The sequence below is a fragment of the Monodelphis domestica genome, chromosome 4, assembly GCF_027887165.1.
Source record: "Monodelphis domestica isolate mMonDom1 chromosome 4, mMonDom1.pri, whole genome shotgun sequence".
NCBI classification, from domain to species: Eukaryota; Metazoa; Chordata; class Mammalia; order Didelphimorphia; family Didelphidae; genus Monodelphis; species Monodelphis domestica.
Window position 1 is genome coordinate 412053254 of NC_077230.1, and position 18109 is coordinate 412071362.

At 41.8% G+C, this 18109-nt stretch overlaps 2 protein-coding genes across 4 annotated transcripts in view; both read left to right on the plus strand.

The window, feature by feature from the left end:
• Nucleotides 1–2675: 2675 nt before the first annotated feature.
• Nucleotides 2676–18109, plus strand: part of MMEL1 (membrane metalloendopeptidase like 1) — a 70171-nt gene continuing 54737 nt past the window's right edge. For all 3 annotated transcript variants that reach the window (XR_466497.3, XM_007491688.3, XM_007491690.3), the window contains exons 1-2: nucleotides 2676–2943; nucleotides 11782–11945. Coding sequence is in view for 2 of the 3 variants with exons in the window: in XM_007491688.3 (XP_007491750.2) it covers nucleotides 11792–11945 (154 nt within the window). In the remaining variant the exon portion in view is untranslated. The remainder of the gene's footprint in view (nucleotides 2944–11781; nucleotides 11946–18109) is intronic.
• LOC130453921 (cilia- and flagella-associated protein 251-like) lies at nucleotides 6760–8869 on the plus strand (the record flags this gene model as incomplete). Its single annotated transcript, XM_056795975.1, has 1 exon — nucleotides 6760–8869. A coding segment is annotated over one exon (810 nt), but the record flags the coding sequence as incomplete, so codon positions are not given.

Here is an 18109-nt window from a genome sequence, read left to right on the forward strand (position 1 = left end):
CTTTCACAGAGGGAGGGAAAGAAGGAAGAGTAAAAAGGAAGGGGAGAAGAGAATAAGATAGGGAAGGAGAATAGAGAGAGAAGGAAGAGGAGAGCAGGGAGGAAGAGGAGGGAGGGAGGGAGGGAAGAGAGAAGGGAAGAGAATTTCTAAGCAGCCTCCTTGGTTTACAGTAAAAGCTAGAGAGCTATGAACAGCTAATATCTATTTGCTTTTCTTCCCAAACCAAGCTGTCAACATATCCAGAAGCCTCCCAACAGAGCCTCAGGCATTAACTTAACCTCCCTTGATGGAAAGAGAAAGAAGTATTTTTATCTATTTTTGACTGAATTTTCTTTTTCATTTTCTTTTTGGGGTGTGTGACCTAGAATTTATATGAATATGGATCTAGTACTGGAAGGGACTTCAGATGTCATCTAATCCAAACTCCTCATTTTCTAGAGAAAGAAAACTGAACCCTGCAGAGGCAAATGACTTGTCCAAAGTCATGTATATACTGTCAGAGGGTATAATTTGACTCTCAAGGGTCCTTGACTCTCAATCTGGAGGACTATCCATTGTACCCTTTATGAGGGAAGGGGAGTGTAGCAATGTGCTGATAAGGATCAGTCTGAGTATTTTTACCCAGTGAGAATAAACGTTTGGCCTTGAAGTCATGTTGGTAAGTTCAAATTCAGCATCTGAGACTACTATCTTCCTGCCCCTGGGCAAGCATTTACAGCTCTGAGACTCAATTTCTTACCTGAAAAATGGGGATAATATTTGTAGAGTAAGATCTGTTAACCTTTCTCTGGCTTCAATCTCTCTGATAGTCTGAGGAAATCTACAGATCCTTTCTAAGAAAAATATTTTCAAATGCATAAAATAAGAAGAAAGAAGAGAGCAAAGGAAGGAAGGAAGAGAGAGGGGAGAAGAGAGGAGAGGAGAGGAAGGGAGGGGAGGGGAGGGGAGGGGAGAAGAGGAGAGGGGAGGGGAGGAGAGGAGAGGAGAGGGGAGGGGAGGGGAGGAGAGGGGAGGAGAGGACATTTTTAATGTCTTTAAGTGTCTGGAGGGTTGCCATGGAGAATAATGTTTATACTCAATCTGCTTAGCCCTGAAGATAGAACTAGGACCAATGAGAGTAAAGCTCAAGGAAGAAGATTTTAGTCCAATATAAGGAAGAGATGTCTAGCAATCAAAGCTATCCAGCATAGAACAGGTAATGAGCTCCCAGTCCCTAATAGTATGCCAGACTAGGATGAGTGAACCACTCTTTCCCTTCCCCAATCAGAGAAGCCTATAAAGGATAAAAGATTAGACCAGATGTCCTCTGAAGTCTCAGATCCAAGATTACATGATTATTAAACTAAGAATTCTGAGTAGTACCAATTCAGGAGTGATGGGGATTCATTCATTTGCCACCAGATAAATAATGGTGGTAATAATAATAATGATAGCAAGTATTTGTTTGGAAGTGGATTTTTTTAACCCTTACCTTCCATCTTAGAATCATTACAGTATATTGGTTCTGAGGCAAAAAAATGGAGAAGGACCAAGCAATGGGGGTTAAGTGACTTGCCTGAGGTTATACAGCAAGGAAGTATTTGGGTTCAAATTTGAACCCAGGACCTCCTGTCTCCAGGCCTGGCTCTCAATCCACAGAGCCACCCAAATGCCCCCTGTAGAGTGTTTTAAGATTTGCAAAGTATTTTAAAAATATCTCATTTAATCCTTATAATAACCCTGGGAGGGAATTGCTCTTATCCCCATTTTATAAACAAGAAAACAGAGACCGGCAGAAGTTAAATAACATTTCTAGGATCACACACTGATAAGTGTCTGAATCAAGATCTGAACTCATCAGATCTTCCTGTTTTAGATGTGGCACAACGGATAGAGCATGGAGTCTACTGACTATGTGACTCTGGACAAATCACTTCAGCTCAGACTCAGTTTCCTCATCTATAAAATGGGGATAAGAGCATCAACTTCTCAGAGTTTTCATGAGGCTGAAATGAGATAATTATTATAAAGTGCTTAGTACAGTGCCTGACACACAGTAGGTGCTACATAAATGTTAGCCTATGAATATTATAATTATTCCTGATTCCAAGTCCAGCACTCTATCCATGGTACCACTGATGCTTTTATAGTGCTTCATGTATTTCAGTGCATTTCATGTATTTCAGTGCATTTCATCTGAAAGTTACTCTGCGAAGTGAATAATGCAGTTATTTTCTACTACAAGTAATAATTATGATATGCTATATTAATGTTAAAATATAATAGTATACTAATGTTATAATATATTATTATTATTATATGTAATAATGTAATGATATTTGGAAGACCGAAACATTTTAGAGTGAAGGAAAGAAAGGTTCAGAGACTTGTCCTTGATCACACCTCTCAGAGCGAGATTCAAATACAGGTCTTCCTGAATACAAATCTAGCAATCTCTCCACCATGTCCCCACACTGCTTTAAAGCATAGACATCATAGGACTTTACAGAGAAGAGGGCTTTAGAGATCTTTTAGTTCGGCCCCCTCATTTGGCCGAGGAGGAGATACTTCGCAATGACTTACCAGAGACAAGCAAAGACCACTAGGTCCTTCTCCTCCAAACTCAAGACTTTATGTCATGAGATTCTGGAATGGAAGTGGAATGTGAGTAGTAATAATACCAGTGCTTGGGGCTCTCGTCTGCTGCATTCTAAATCCAAGCCTCTTCCTTAATCCTCCACTCTGGTGCTCCTAGACCTTAAGAGATGTTTGAAAGAACTCTTGTGAAGAATCATTGTATTGGACCTTTGGCTTGCTCCTCCTCAAGGCTCAAGGCACCACTTGGAAGTCCTGAAAAATGTTCTGCAAGACCCTCTTTCCTCCTTTGAATACCTCCTCTCCCCAGACAGCTAAACCTCTTCCATTGGCATTCCTGTAAGGCATCTGACTAATTCTCACTATCAGGTAAGTGACTTATGAGGGGAAAAGGAGAAATAAACATTTGAAAAGAAAAATTGGGGAGGCAATAATGAACTCAAATGAATGATAATCTTGTGGTGCATTTTAAGACATAGCATCATAAGATTCCACAGACTGAGTCAGAAAGGACTTTGGGATTAATCTAGGCAACCATATCATTTCCATGTCAAGGACAGGCTGAGTGTGTCGACATATTGGGATATCACTCTGTGGAATAGTATAGCCTCGTCTGGCTCTCTGGAACTTCTCCATGCATGAAACACACTCTTCCAGGCTCCATAGTTGAGATGTTTAAAAAATCTTTAAATAAGCTGAACCACAGTGGAAATCATCCAGCCATTATTTCTCTTTTTTTAAGTCAATAAGTTTTTCCTATAATTAACGTAAGAGATAAGAGAGCCCTTAAGTAGGGGAGAAGAAAGGGATTTAAATGATTCCCATGTGGCCCTAAACATATATGCCAATTCTGACACCCCTACATTAATTTGAGCTTTAAAGTGGACAACAATGGGGCTTGGTATAGAAATATCAGAATTGCCCAGTGTCTCTTTCTCATTGTCCTTCCCATCATCCTTAGCCATTCCTTCTCAATCACTGGAAAGAATCTACTAATTATGGAAACAGAATGATGACACAACATCACAATGCTCTTCACCAAAATGGTAGACTAGACCCAGCCATGGCTAAGTCCAAGAAACATTTAGTAACTATCTCTGCTCTTGGACCATGAAACATTCTGCATGGGCATTGCTCTTACCTTCCAGGTCACAACACCTAGACTTCCCCATTCTATGTCCCCAAACTTTACATAGTTATCTGTCTTCTTCCCCACTTCTTCTTTGAACCACGAGGAAACGCTGCCCCAGAGAATGGACAGATGTTAAGTCTATCCAAGATTCCATCTCAAGAGACTAGGGACATTTGTGTAGGCAGAATTGTCCCTTGAAGAAACCAAAAGATAATGAGGTGGAAATTCTTATCTACACGAATTTTTATCCTGACCCTGGATCCTCCTACAACCTACAGAAGCATAATGGAAAAATTGCTTGCTCTCAATTCAGAAGACTTGGGTTCAAATCTGACCTTTGAAACTACCTGTGTGACAATGGGCAAGTCACTTAACTCCACTAGTCCCAGTTTCCCCATCTGTAAAATAAGTGTTGAACTAGACGTTCTCTTAGATCCTTTTATATGCAGATCTATGATTCTTTGATGCAGCCACTGAGTCCAAATCCCAGTGTAAATGTGTAAACTTGACAAATTGCTTAACCTCTTAGCTAAAAAATGAAATGATTGGACTAGATGGTGTCTATATTTTCTTACTCTAATTTTAGAATACTGTAATTCTTCACTACTGGGGAAATTATTTAAAGCATGTTTCTCTGCTGGCATATTAAGAGTACTTATTTTGGGGACAGCTAGGTAACTCAGTGAATTGAGAGCCAGGCCTAGAGATGGGAGGTCCTGGGTTCAAATCTGGTCTCAGACACTTCCCAGCTGTGTGACCCAGGGCAAGTCACTTAACCCCCATTGCCTAGCCCTTCCCATTCTTCTGCCTGGGAACCAATATTCAATATTGATTCAAAGACAAAGGTAAGTTTTTTAAGTGCCATATTATTACAATGTTGACTGAAAAAGACTGGGAAGATTTGTGTTATTTCATGATGATGAGAAATGGAGTGATGCTAGATTTAACAGGAGTTCAACTAGGGCAGATCTCATCTGAGCTCTATCTTTTGACCTCAACTCCCATTTAATTAGCCTGGGAGAAGAGACTTCTTCTTGGTTTGAGGTAGAAAAGGGAGAGGGCAACTCCTAACTCTACCACTAGTTATCCTTACAACACTAGAAATGGTAGGAAGGCATCCATAAACTTATTACTGTCACAATTCTTAGAATAGCTTGGTCTCCTATGAGAGCCATATTTATTTATCCATCTCATTTCTGGATTTCACCCGTTCACAACTAACAACCGAAAAAGACAAAGGAAGAAAAGAGAGCATCATTTAGGGAAGATGGACACAGGTCAGGGACACACCCCTTGTTTTAGACCATTCTAGTGAGGGACTCTGGAGATAAGGACCAGTACAATTTACATCTGTTAGAAAAATAAGAGGTGATTGGTTCTGTTGTAAACAAAACTCATCAATTCTTGGCTGACTTGCTCATGGGATCATAATTCTAAACTGGAAGACTTTAGAGGATGTCTAGTCTAACTACATTATTTTACAGAATAAGGAAACACACAGAAATGAAATGACTTGACTCCATTTTTATTTTTAGACAAAGATGGAGACCTACTAAAATCAATGCCAAACTATGATTATTGTATTTACTGATTTAAGGAAAAAATTGCAGATCCTGTTCCTTAAGTCATTGGGTTTCCTAAAAATTTCAGAAGGAAATATGAAAGCCCAGATCTTGGGAAAACTTAGATGTCCTTCTTCTTTGAACTACAAGGTGTGGGGGGCAAGTAAGTAGAACAAGCCTGGAGTCAGGAGCACCTGGGTTCAAATCTGATCTTAAGTACTTCCTAGCCATGTGACCCTGGGCAAGTCACTTAACCTCAATTGCCTAGTCCTTGCCACACTTCTGCCTTAGAATTAATTCTAAGACAGAAGGTAAGGGTTTAAAAAAAGAATGAATGAATGAAACTTGAAACATACTGACATTCTTATTCTCATTCCTAGGGCCACAAAAGGCAAATCATGAATGATTCCTTTAGCAATATTATTTCTTCTCATTCCTCCCCCACCCCAGAAACAAAGACATGGGACTTAAAAAAAAAAAACCTTACCTTACATCTTGGAATCAATATTGTGTATTGGTCCCAAGGCAGAAGAGTGGTAAGGGCTAGGCAATGGGGGTTAAGTGACTTTTCCAGGGTCACACATCTGGGAAGTGTCTGGGGCCAGATTTGAACTCAGGACCTCCCATCTCTAGGCCTGGATCTCAACATGGGACTTTTTGGAACCAAGAAATCTAATGTTTGAAAGGGCCTTTGAGGTCTTTAATGATCCATACATGAATAAGAATCACTACTACTATGGTCTAGCCAAAGGGGCACCCAGTGTTTGTTTGACTACCTCCAGTGACAGAGATCTCACTACCTTATTAAATTGATCATTCCACAGTGGGCAGCTCAATAAATTGGTTGAAAGCAGCTCTGTATACTGAGCCTATATCTGCCTCTCTGCAGCTTCCACACACTGCCCTCAAGGGGTTAACAATCTACTGTGTCAGTCTACATAAAACACATCCCCTACATACAAGCTGCATTCTCAAAACAAAGGCTCATAGTAAGGGAAATGTGTGTGTATGTACATACAGGTATAGATGTGCATATCTGTGTATATGTAAATATATACACATGTATGTATGTGTATATGTAAATTAAAATATATGCACATATTGAATAAACACATACCAAAAAGCCACACTACTATATATCAGGAAGCCGAAGGATAGAGAGTGAGGGAGTATAAAGCAATGTTTTCAGTGTAGGGAGCTCCTGATAAGGAACTATCTGTGAAGATTGGCACTTTCTCCATAGCTTATAGACTTTTAGAGAGATGCCTGGGTGTATTGAAGGTCAATTGACTTGTTTAGGGTCACACAGCCAGTATGTGTCAGAAGTATAAGGGCAGGTAAGTAGCTCAGTGAATAGAATAACTAGACCTAGAGAAAGGAGGTTCTGGATTCAAATCTGTACTCAGACTTTCTGTGTGACCCTGGGCAAGTCACTTAATCCTTACCCTTTGCCCTTCTGTCTTAGAGAATTGTTATTAGGAAAAAAGGTGAAGTGGGGAAAGAGGAGGAGGAGGAAGAAGAGAACATGAGGAGGAAGAGGAGGAGAATGATAAGGAAGAAGAAGAAGAAGAAGAAGAAGAAGAAGAAGAAGAAGAAGAAGAAGAAGAAGAAGAAGAAGAAGAAGAAGAAGAAGAAGAAGAAGAAGAAGAAGAAGAAGAAGAAGAAGAAGAAGAAGAAGAAGAAGAAGAAGAAAGAAAGAAGAAAGATAAGAAGAAGAAAGAAGAAGAAGAAAGAAGAAGAAGAAGAAGGAAGAAGAAGAAGAAGAAGAAGAAGAAGAAGAAGAAGAAGAAGAAGAAGAAGAAGAAGAAGAAGAAGAAGAAGAAGAAGAAGAAGAAGAAGAAGAAGAAGAAGAAGAAGGAAGAAGAAGAAGAAGAAGAAGAAGAAGAAGAAGGAAGAAGAAGAAGAAGAAGAAGAAGGAAGAAGAAGAAGAAGAAGAAGAAGAAGAAGAAGAAGAAGAAGAAGGAAGAAGAAGAAGAAGAAGAAGAAGAAGAAGAAGAAGAAGAAGAAGAAGAAGAAGAAGAAGAAGAAGAAGAAGAAGAAGAAGAAGAAGAAGAAGAAGAAGAAGAAGAAGAAGAAGAAGAAGAAGAAGAAGAAGAAGAAGAAGAAGAAGAAGAAGAAGAAGAAGAAGAAGAAGAAGAAGAAGAAGAAGAAGAAGAAGAAGAAGAAGAAGAAGAAGAAGAAGAAGAAGCAGCAGCAGCAGCAGCAGCAGCAGCGATTGGAAGAGAATTAGAAGATAGGAGAGTCAGGGTCATGTGTGAGGAACAGCAAGAAGGCCAATTTGACTGGACCAGAGAGACATAAAGTGAACCATGTCTTGTTTGTACACAGGCTATTTGTATGTTGTCTCTTTATTAGACTGTGAGTTCCTTGAGGGCAGAGATGTCCTTTGATTGTACTCACTGAAGTTAGCATCACACCTGGCACATGATTAAGTGTTTTTAAAATGTCCATTGTCAGACCCAGAGATGGGAGGTCCTGAGTTCAAATGTGACCTCAGACACTTACCAGCTGTGTGACCCTAGGCAAGTCACTTGACCCCCATTGCCTAGCCCTTATCACTCTTCTGCCTTGGAACCAATACACAGTATTGATTCCAAGATGGAAGGTAAGGGTTTTAAAAAATTTTAAACAAATAAATGAAATTCTCATTGACTGACTGATTAACTGACCAAATAGGACTGGAAAGGTAGGTTAAAACTATGTTATGCTAGGTTTGAAAAGCCAAGCATGATTTTTATTATAGAGGTAATAGGGAGCCATTGCTGTTTATTGAACAGACAAGTGACCTGATCAATCCTACATTTTAGGAAAATCAGCTGTAGGGAGGATAGATTGGAGAGGTAAGAAAATGGAGAGATGGAGACCAATTGGAAGACTATTGCAGTAGCCTAGTGAGAGGTCCTGAGGTCCTGAACTAGGTTGGTGTCTGTGAGAAGAGAGAAGGGGAGAGATGCAAAAGATGTGAAGGTAGGATGGGCAAGATTTGTCAACTGCTTGAATATATGAGGTGAATGAGAGTGAAGAATCAAAGATGATGCAAGAATTGGGAATGTGGGTGACTGGAAGGATGGTGGTTTTCTCAACAGAAATAGGGAAGTTCAAAAGAGAAGGGTATGTGGGAGGAAGATAATGAGTTCTATTTTGGGCATGTTGAGTTTGAGATGCCTATGGGATATCCAATTAAAATGTCCAATAAGCAGTTGGTGATATGGGAATGGAGCCCAGAGAGAGACTAGGAGGGTGTCATCTGTATAAAGATGATTACTGAACCCACAGGAGTTGATGTTTCTAAATGAAAGAGTATAGAGAGAAAGGAGGAGGCTCAGCACATGATCTTGGGGAACACCAACAGTTTTGGGGTGAAATGTAAGTAATGATACAGCCAAAGATACTGAGGAATGGTCAGGTAAGTGAATAACCATGAGAAGCTTGTAATGAAAACTCAGAGAGGGGAGTATCCAGAGGAGGAGGAGGAAATCATCTAAACCGAAGATAGACAGACATGAGACAGATAGATGGATGGATGGATAGATTGATAGATAGATAGATAGATAGATAGATAGATAGATAGATAGATAGATAGATAGATAGATGATGTGATAGATAGATAGATAGATAGATAGATAGATAGATAGATAGATAGATAGATGATAGACCGATAGGTAGACAGACAGACGATAGGCAGATAGATATATAGACAGACTGACAGAGAGACAGACAGATACAGACAGACAGAAAGACAGACAGAGATGGATGGATAGATAGATATACAGATAAAACGGTGGATAGATAGAAAGTTAGAGATAGAAAGACAGATGTTATATAAACATCTGTAAAATGGGCTGGAGCAGGAAATGGCAAACCACTCCAGTACTTCCCTGAAAAAAAACCTCAAAAAGGATTAGAGAGAGTGGGGCACACCTGAAAATGGCTAGTCAACAATGCACTGATAGTGAGATAGAGGCAAGCAAATACATGATTAAGACACACAGATAGAGTAATAGATGGCAGTATGGATCTGGAGATAAAGATAAATAACTGTAATTTATATGATCTCATTTGATTTTCAAGACAACCCTGTAAGGCAGGTATTAGAGATATTATCCTGATTTTTCAGATTTGGAAACTAAGGCAGCATGAAAAAAAAAAACAAACTAGCCATAGAATCAAAAAGAACATGATCATTGCTTAAATTCTCAGGACCTTGGCCAGCTGTCTGAAGATATTAAATTACTGATCAGGTTCTGATCTGTTTGCCTGTATATAGTAGTTTTGAAATCCCCGTTGACCATTAGTCATGTTTCTTATAATGGAGACTCCAGAAGGAAGTGTGTCCAATACTCAGACCTTTGAGTGAGAAGACCTGAATCTGAATTCCAGATGTGCCACTTAACCCCTAGTCAAATCCCTTCTCTTCTCTGGGCCTCTATTTCCTTATCAATCAAATTATCAAATTAGCCAGGAAAATATGAGTTCAAATTTCACTTCTAACACATATTAGCTGTGAGACCCTGGACCATTCACTTCATCACTCAATGCTCTAAGATTATAAATTGCAAAAAAAAGGTGCCAATCTGCTTCAGTGGAGGGAGTTGCTTACACCAGTGGTTCTTAAACTTTTTGGTTTCAGGACCCTTTTTACACTGTTAAAAATTATTTCCTCTCCCTCCCCCATGAGCATCTGTTGATGTGGGTGATCTCTATGAGCATTTATTGTATTCAAGGTTTAGATATTATAATTAGGAAAATAGTTTAACCTCACCGACCACATAAAAGGGTCTTGGGGACCACTACTGAGAATCATTGCCTCAATCCTACTGAAACCCCAGGTTCTTTCCCTCTGCTCCATTCTGCTATGTCCTTGGTAGATAAAGACAGTGGGGATATAGAGCCTCCTCTCGAAAGTTTACTTTCTAATCTATAGCATTGTGTATTTAGAGCTAAAGAGTAGATTAGAGGCCATCTGGTCCAACTCACTAATTTTACAGATGAGGAAATGAGGCCCAGAGCAGTTAAGTGACTTGTCCAAGGTCACGCAGCTACTAAGGGACAGAGCTGGGGTTACGACCCAATTCCTTATCTAAATACACTAAGGCAGGAGATTCCAAGGCCAGGCACTGCTCCTGACAATTTGGGAGAAAGCAAGTCATTCACTCTCCCCACTCACCCACACACATACCCACTCCTCCAGACTCTCCCCTCCACCCTCTGGCAAAGCGCGTGCGGCCCTTCAGTCAGCTCGTGAGCCAGCCAGACTGAGCTCAGCCCCCGCACAGCGCCCGCGTCCCCCCACGCTGCGGTGCCCTGCTCCCGCCCCCACCGCTGCCTCTGCTGCTGCCGCTGCCGCCGCCGCTGCCGCCGCCGCCTCCCCTCGGGCTCTCCCCGCCAGCTCTAGTCCGAAGGAAGACAGACTCCAGATTCGGCTTTCCCTGCAGCGCTGCACGCTCGGGTCCCTCCTCTTGCCTCTCCGAGGCCCGGGGTTCGAGACCCCGGGTTGGGATTGGGTATCCAGTGAGTGGCTTTTAGCTGCCAACTTGAGGGACAGACAGACAGCGGAATACCCGCAGCAGCCCGCCGGGAACCCCCACCAGAACTCCCTCGGACCCTACCTGCCCGAGCACCAGCCCAGTAGCACTGCCCCGGCCCCGACCGACGGTGCCACCAGTCAGCTACACCCAGTCACGCAGCCAGAAGACAACAGGCGTGCCAAGGAGAGAAAAGTTCTGGCTGAGTGCTGTGAGCCCCCCATGTCTCCCCAGAAGCCTGAAGGGATCAAGGGAAACTGACATTGCTCCATCTGCCCCTGGATTGGCACTGGGATTGAATTGGCACCCAGGGACACAGGGCACCAGTAGAGCAGGCTTTCAAGAATGGACAAGAGCCTGGGATCCCCATCTCCCAGGAGGGTCCAACACAGAGGGCTGCCGCTTTGCTAGGTTAGTTTTCCTAACCTGAGATAGCCTGGCATGGTGCAGCTGGGCGATGGGCACCAGGAATGGGGAATGAGCTTGAGAAATCGATCCCACACTAATCCTGCCTGTCTCTGATGCTTCCTACCAGTGTGGATGACACCGGGCAAGATGCTTACCTGCTCTGGTCCTGGATTTCTTCTATAAAATCATCAAGCTGCACATCTCTGAAATTCCTTCCTGTTTTGTCTAGGACCATAGTCTCCCTTTGGAGGCCTCAGTTTACTCTTTTGTAAATGAAGGGGTTGGAATTAGATGGCCTCTAATTCTAGATGAATGCTTCTGTGATAGATGAATAATTGGGACTTTTTTAAACATTAGCAAGGGTGCTGCTTCTCCCTGCAGCCCTGGCATTTGGGATTTTTCTTTTTGAGGGATAGAATGCTCTCTGCTCTCCTGTTACCCTAGGGTCCCTGCTTCCCCTCCTCACTGGGTTTTGGTTTTGGATTGTTTGGGGGTTTGTTTGTGTTTGTTTTGTTTTTTGTTTTTCCTTGCCTTTTCTCTTATGTTTTGTCCAGTTTTCATTTCCTCCTTCCTCATATAGAGCTTTGATCATGGGGAAATCTGAAAGCCAAATGGATATTGTGGAGAAATCGACCAGATCCAGGAAGAAGCCCTGGAGTGTCCTGGAGCTGGGACTGTCAGTCCTGGTGTTTCTCATGACCTGCTCTTTAGTCACTCTGGTAGTCCTCTACATGGAATTCAAAGGTGAGTGAGAAAATTGGGTTTCGCCCTCATGGTGTCCCCTCTGAGAGGGCCAGCTTGGCAGTGGACAGTCTGCGTTGTTGATTTCCCCTGAGTATCACAGATAGAGCTGATCTGGGTGGCTTGGTTTGTAAAGGTGCTCTTTCATGAACATCCAAAGGCATCGAAGGGGTAGAGGGTCAGCACTGATGAATCACTGTTTGGGGCGATGTCATAAGCTGCACCCATTGCAAAAGACAGAGCCCCAACTATGAAGAGAGCAAGAGGGACTTCCTTCTTTCATCCCTGTAAGGCTTCACACAGAGGATGAGGAATGTAGCCCAGGTAGCTGGTGGGACAGGGGTTAGCCTTGGAAGGTTTGGGGAAACAAGCACACAGAGTGGGGGAAAGACTAGAGGTCTTAAGTGAGAAGGGGATAAGAAGTAACCAGCCAGCAAACACTCACAGCTGCCCAGAAAATTATCTGAAACAGACCTATTGGGTTTTTTTTAAATCTTTACCTTCCATCTTAGAATATTGATTCTAAGGCAGAAAAGAGGTAAAGGCTAGGCAACTGGGTTCAGTGCCTTGCTCAAAGTCACACACCTAGGAAGTAGCTAAGTCCAGATTTGAACCCAGAATCTCCTGTTTCTAGATTTGGCTCTCAATTCACCTAGCATCTGGCTAACCAGTTCTGCTTTTTGCTTTGTACTCCTGTGAACAACAATCTCAAGAAAATTCTCCCTCTGATGAATGAATCTTCTTATAGATGTTTTTTAGGGCTTGGTGCATTTTGTTCCTGGGATCTTGGTTCCAATTTTCCAGCTATGTGAATGTCGCTTAATTGATTGAACTATAAAGATCATAAATTCCCCAATCCCAGTTCCCATTTCTCAGTTTATACTTTCTCTGGGGCTTACCCATCAGTGGGCCCTCTTGGCTTTCCCAGACTTCCAGATATACTTTGGTACAGAGCCATGCCAATGGAAAGAGTCTCGAATTTGAAGTCAGAGGACCTAAGTTCAGATCCCACGATGTGGGCATGAGGTGGTCCATCCAAAGTGCTTTGCAAACCCAGAAGAGTTAATTATATATCAGCTATTAGTAGTATAAATCTGGGCTCTGCTACTTACCATTTGTGTGACCTTGGGCAAGTCACTTTTGTTAAGAGCATATATCTATCTAGTCTTTTAGACCTCCAAAGCACTTTGTGTGAGATTGGTTCTCACAACAATCCTGTGAGGTAAATGCTATTATCTCTATCCTTTAGAGGAGGAAACAATCATAGAGAGGTAAACTGAGGCAGCCAGGTGGCACAGTGGATAGAGCACTAAGTCAGAAAGGCCTGAGTCCAAATCTTACTTCAAACACTTCCTAGCCATGTAACCCTGAATAAGTCACTTTACCTCTACTCACCCCAGTTTCCTCATCTGAAAAATGGGAATAATAATAATAGTACCTGTCCTCCCAGGATTATTGTAAGGATCAAATGAACTAATATGTATAAAGCACCTTGTGAACTTAAAATGCTATATGAATTCTAGCTAGTATTATTATTAAATTACTTACCCATGGGCATATAGCTAGGAAGCATCTGAGGCAAGATTCAAACCCAATTTCCTGGTTTAGTCTCCTGTCCATTGGCTCTCTCTATAAGATCATGGGTTTCAGAGTAAATGTTAGAAGCAGAATTAAAACTAAGATCTTCCTGATTCCAAATCAAATGTTCTATCCACAAAATCAAGCTTCTTGGCCTCACTTTCTTCATCTTTAAAATAAAGTCAGGGTTGGAAAAGGGAAAGCAAGCCCTGCCACTACAGAAGCAGAATAGAATACTGGATAGAATTCTGGACAGGAAGATCTGATTTCAAATCCTGCCTCAGAACTTACTGGCTAAATGAACTTGGAAAAATTAGTTATATTTGGTACTCAGTTTCCTCATCTGTAAAATGAAGGAGTTAGAGTCAGTGGTCTCTAAGGTCTCTCTAAGGTACCTTAGTGGGCAGCAATTGGCACTATGGATAGTACATTGGGTTTGGAATCAGGAAGGGTCATCTTCATGAGTTCAAATCTGGCCTCAGACACTTCCTGGATGGATGACCCTGGGCAAGTCACTTAACCCTATTTGCCTCAGTTTCCTCATATGCAAAAATAAACTGCAAAAGGAAATGGCAAAGACCTCCAGGATCTTTCCCAAGAAACCCCTAACTGAGGTCATGGAAAGTTGGACACAATGAAAAAATGACTGAACAGCAAGATGATCCTTTTAAGTTCTCACTCTACAGACTTATGCCACAAGTCTCCTGGCTGCTGATTCTTAGCAGCCCCCAATCTGGACAGCAGAACCCCTGAATGATTATAAGGACTCTAAATTGCATGTCTGAGTGCTTGACATTTATAACATTCTCTGAGCAGACACCCAGAACATTTCTTATCTCTATGGCTGTTACCCTGGGAGATGTCAACTCAATGTCTTCACGCTAAGGTGAGGTTTCAGCACCAAAGACAGGTACATTAAAAATGATTTATCATGGGAGCGGGGGAAATAAAGCCTTGTTTTGGTAAGGCTGAAAGAGAGTAACAACCAAACTGGGAGCTAAAGTAGACGGGCAGCTTGCTGCTTTGCTTCTCTGTTTGAGCTTCTCAAGCAGACCTCACAAAGAACTTGGTATAAATCTCTATTATGAATGTGTTATTATCAGTACAATGGAAAAAGATTTGGAGTTAGAAGATGAAATCAGATACCACCTCCAATGTTTACTAACAGGATGACTCACTTAACCTCAGTTTCCTTCTTTGTAAAATGAGGGATTTGGACTACCTGGCTTCTGAGGTCCCTTTTAGCTGCTCCAAATCAGTGAAGATCTTCCCCTCTGCCCAAACCCTCACCTTCCATGAAAGAATCAATACTATATATATTGGTACCAAGGCAGAAGAGAGGTAAGGGGGACAGCTGGGTAGCTCAGTGGATTGAGAGCCAAGCCTAGAGACAGGAGGTCCCAGGTTCAAATCTGGCCTCAGACACTTCCCAGCTGTGTGACCCTAGGCAAGTCACTTGACCCCCATTGCCTAGCCCTTACCACTCTTCTGCCTTGGAGCCAATATACAGTATTGATTCCAAGACAGAAGGTAAGGGTTTTTATTTTTAAAAAATAGAGAGAGATAAGGACTAGGCAGGGGGAGTTAAGTGGTGTTCCTAGGGTCACACACCTAGGAAGTGTCTGAGGCCACACTTGAACCCAGGACCTCTCATCTCTAGGCCTAGCTTTCAACTACTGAGCCATCATCCAGTAATCCAGTCCTCATCTAGCTTGATCTCAAATCCTCTGTTGAATTGTGCCCTCCGTGAGGGAAATCCAGAGCAGCTGGCTGTTTTTTATTTATTTGTATTTTGGCACATTTGTGAAAGAATGATGAATTTGGTATCAAAAGACCAGAGTTCTGATCCAAGTTTGGTACTTCTATGGGCCTCAGTTTCCTCATCTAATAAATAAAGGAACTATTGACTAAAGGGAACATGGGAGATATGCTAATCACTTTCAAATATGTGAAGTTCTATTGTGTGGGAGACAGATGGGCCTTATTCTACTTGTCTATCTCTGAAATAACCAATCAACAAACTTTTATTAAACCCCTACTATGTGCCAGGCATGGGGCAACAAGGTGTCACAGTGGATAGAGTGCCAGGCCTGGAGTCGGGAAGACTCATCTTCATAAGTTTAAATCTGGTCCCAGACGCTTTCTAGCTGTACCATTCTGAGCAAGTCACCTTACCCTGTTTGCCCCAGTTTCCTCATCTGTAAAATGATCCAGTGAAGGAATTGGCAAACCGTTATAGTATCATTGCCAAGAAAACCCTAAATGGGATCACAGAGTCAGACGGAACTGAAACGACTGGCCAACAACAAAAAAGTTCTCAAAATCCAGCCTAATGTCTTCCTCAGTTGGCTCCACATCTCAGGAAATATATCAGTTGGGTTTTGTCTGACCCTGACAACTGTGGCTTAAATGAAGGAAAATGGAACTATCTCCATTTCCAAGTGTCCATTTCAAGAAGAGGAGATGTACAGGTATCTCTCCCAATGATGTTTAGGGTTCGGGAGATGTATATATAAGCTTCTGCATCCCCAAAGGAGGTGTCTTGCTTTCCTTTCTGAGTGGGGCATGAGGTGACCCATCCTGGCTTGATAAATATTTGCCCTGCTAGGAAGATACTATCTAGCCAGAAAACAAAATGGCGGATAGCAAGGTCCCCATCATTAAAGGTATCCCAGCTGGAGCTGGATTCAGTATGTGTTGGTGATGTTGTAAAGGGCCTTTTTGTCCATGTGGGACAGTCAGGACAATCTCTGAGGTCCCTTCCAGCCTTGAGAATCTGTAACCTCAAAATCAGCCCTTCCTATGGAGATGGACAGCTCTGATCTGTCTGCCTATTAGATTGTTTTAGCAAATGAAGCCTCCAAATGGTAGTGCCTTCTATTGCCATAAATACTTAGCAGCCAGAGGCTTGGCTCCTGAGACAGCCAGACGAGAGGAGGAGTAGAGTATCTAGGAGAAGCGAGTTGGATGTTCAGTCTGGGAATGACTGTGGAATGTTGTGTGCTTCTGGCCAGGCTCCTAGGTCTTCAGTAGGAGTATGATGCTTGCTGGTGCATGGGATGTGTGGTACCATTGCTATTGGGATCAGCAACCTTGTGTTAAAGGACTTGGCATCCAGTCAACAAGACCTTCTTGGTTTAAACCTCTGACCTTCATTGCTTATGCATTGTCAATCAGAAGAAATGCATAGGGCTCTTAAGAATAGAATCCCTTGGGGGCAGCTGGGTGGCTCAGTGGATTGAGAATCAGGTCTTGAGACCAGAGGTTCTAGGTTCAAATCTGACCTCAGACACTTCCCAGCTGTATGACCCTAGACAAGTCACTCAATCCCATTTGCCTAGCCCTTCCCACTCTTCTGCCTTAGAACCAATACTCGGTATTAATTCCAAGACAGAAGGTAAGGACTTAAAAAAGAATTAAAGAAAATAATTCCTATCTAGGTAGGTGCATTTCTAGATGCCCTTGAAGGGTCCTTTTATCTTTGGAATTCCAAGACTTTGTGACTCAAACATCCCACTGAGAAGAGATCAGATACTGAGGGGAACACCTGGGATCATTTCATACTCTCCAAGGGGAGTTCTATGCCATTTTTGCCATCATGCCTTTTGGATAGAGCTTGTATTTGGCCTCAAAGCCCAATGGTTACTCAAGGCTATGAATGAACTTGTTTTTTTGTTTGTTTGGTTGGTTGGTTGGTTGGTTTTGTTTGGGAAGGAGAACTTGTTTTTCTATTGTTTGGTTTGTTTTGTTTGGGAAGGAGAACTTGTTTTTCTATTGTTTGGTTTGTTTTGTTTGGGAAGGAGAACTTGTTTTTCTATTGTTTGGTTTGTTTTGTTTGGGAAAGAGAACTTGTTTTTCTATTGTTTGTTTTGTTTTGTTTGGGAAGGAGAACTTGTTTTTCTATTGTTTGGTTTGTTTTGTTTGGGAAGGAGAACTTGTTTTTCTATTGTTTGGTTTGTTTTGTTTGGGAAGGAGAATTTGTTTTTCTATTGTTTGGTTTGTTTTGTTTGGGAAGGAGAACTTGTTTTTCTATTGTTTGGTTTGTTTTGTTTGGGAAGGAGAACTTGTTTTTCTATTGTTTGGTTTGTTTTGTTTGGGAAAGAGAACTTGTTTTTCTATTGTTTGGTTTGTTTTGTTTGGGAAGGAGAACTTGTTTTTCTAATGTGTCACCAAATCTCTCCCAACAAGGAGATATGGCTTAGATGTGAGTTCAAATCCTGCCACTATCATCCACTAACTGTGGGATTCTGGGCAAATCATTTAATTTTTTTGGTATTCTAGACACTAGACTCTAATGCACTAAAGTATCAGATGCCAAGAAGATGCCAATTCATAGAGGTGAAGGAAGCTTCCGAACAAGGGAGTTAGTTCCCCATCTTCATAAAATCATGGGCTTAGTCCCTAGGAGACCTTTTTTGGTCCCGCCAAGTGCTAACTCCTTCCTCTCTCAAACTATCTTCTGTCCCTTCTGTATATATCTTATATGCATAGCTGATTATAGGTTGTCTCCCTCATTAGAATGTAAGTGCCTTAAGGCCAGGACCATCTTTTTTGCCTTTCTTTTTTATTTGATGCTTGCCTTTAACAAA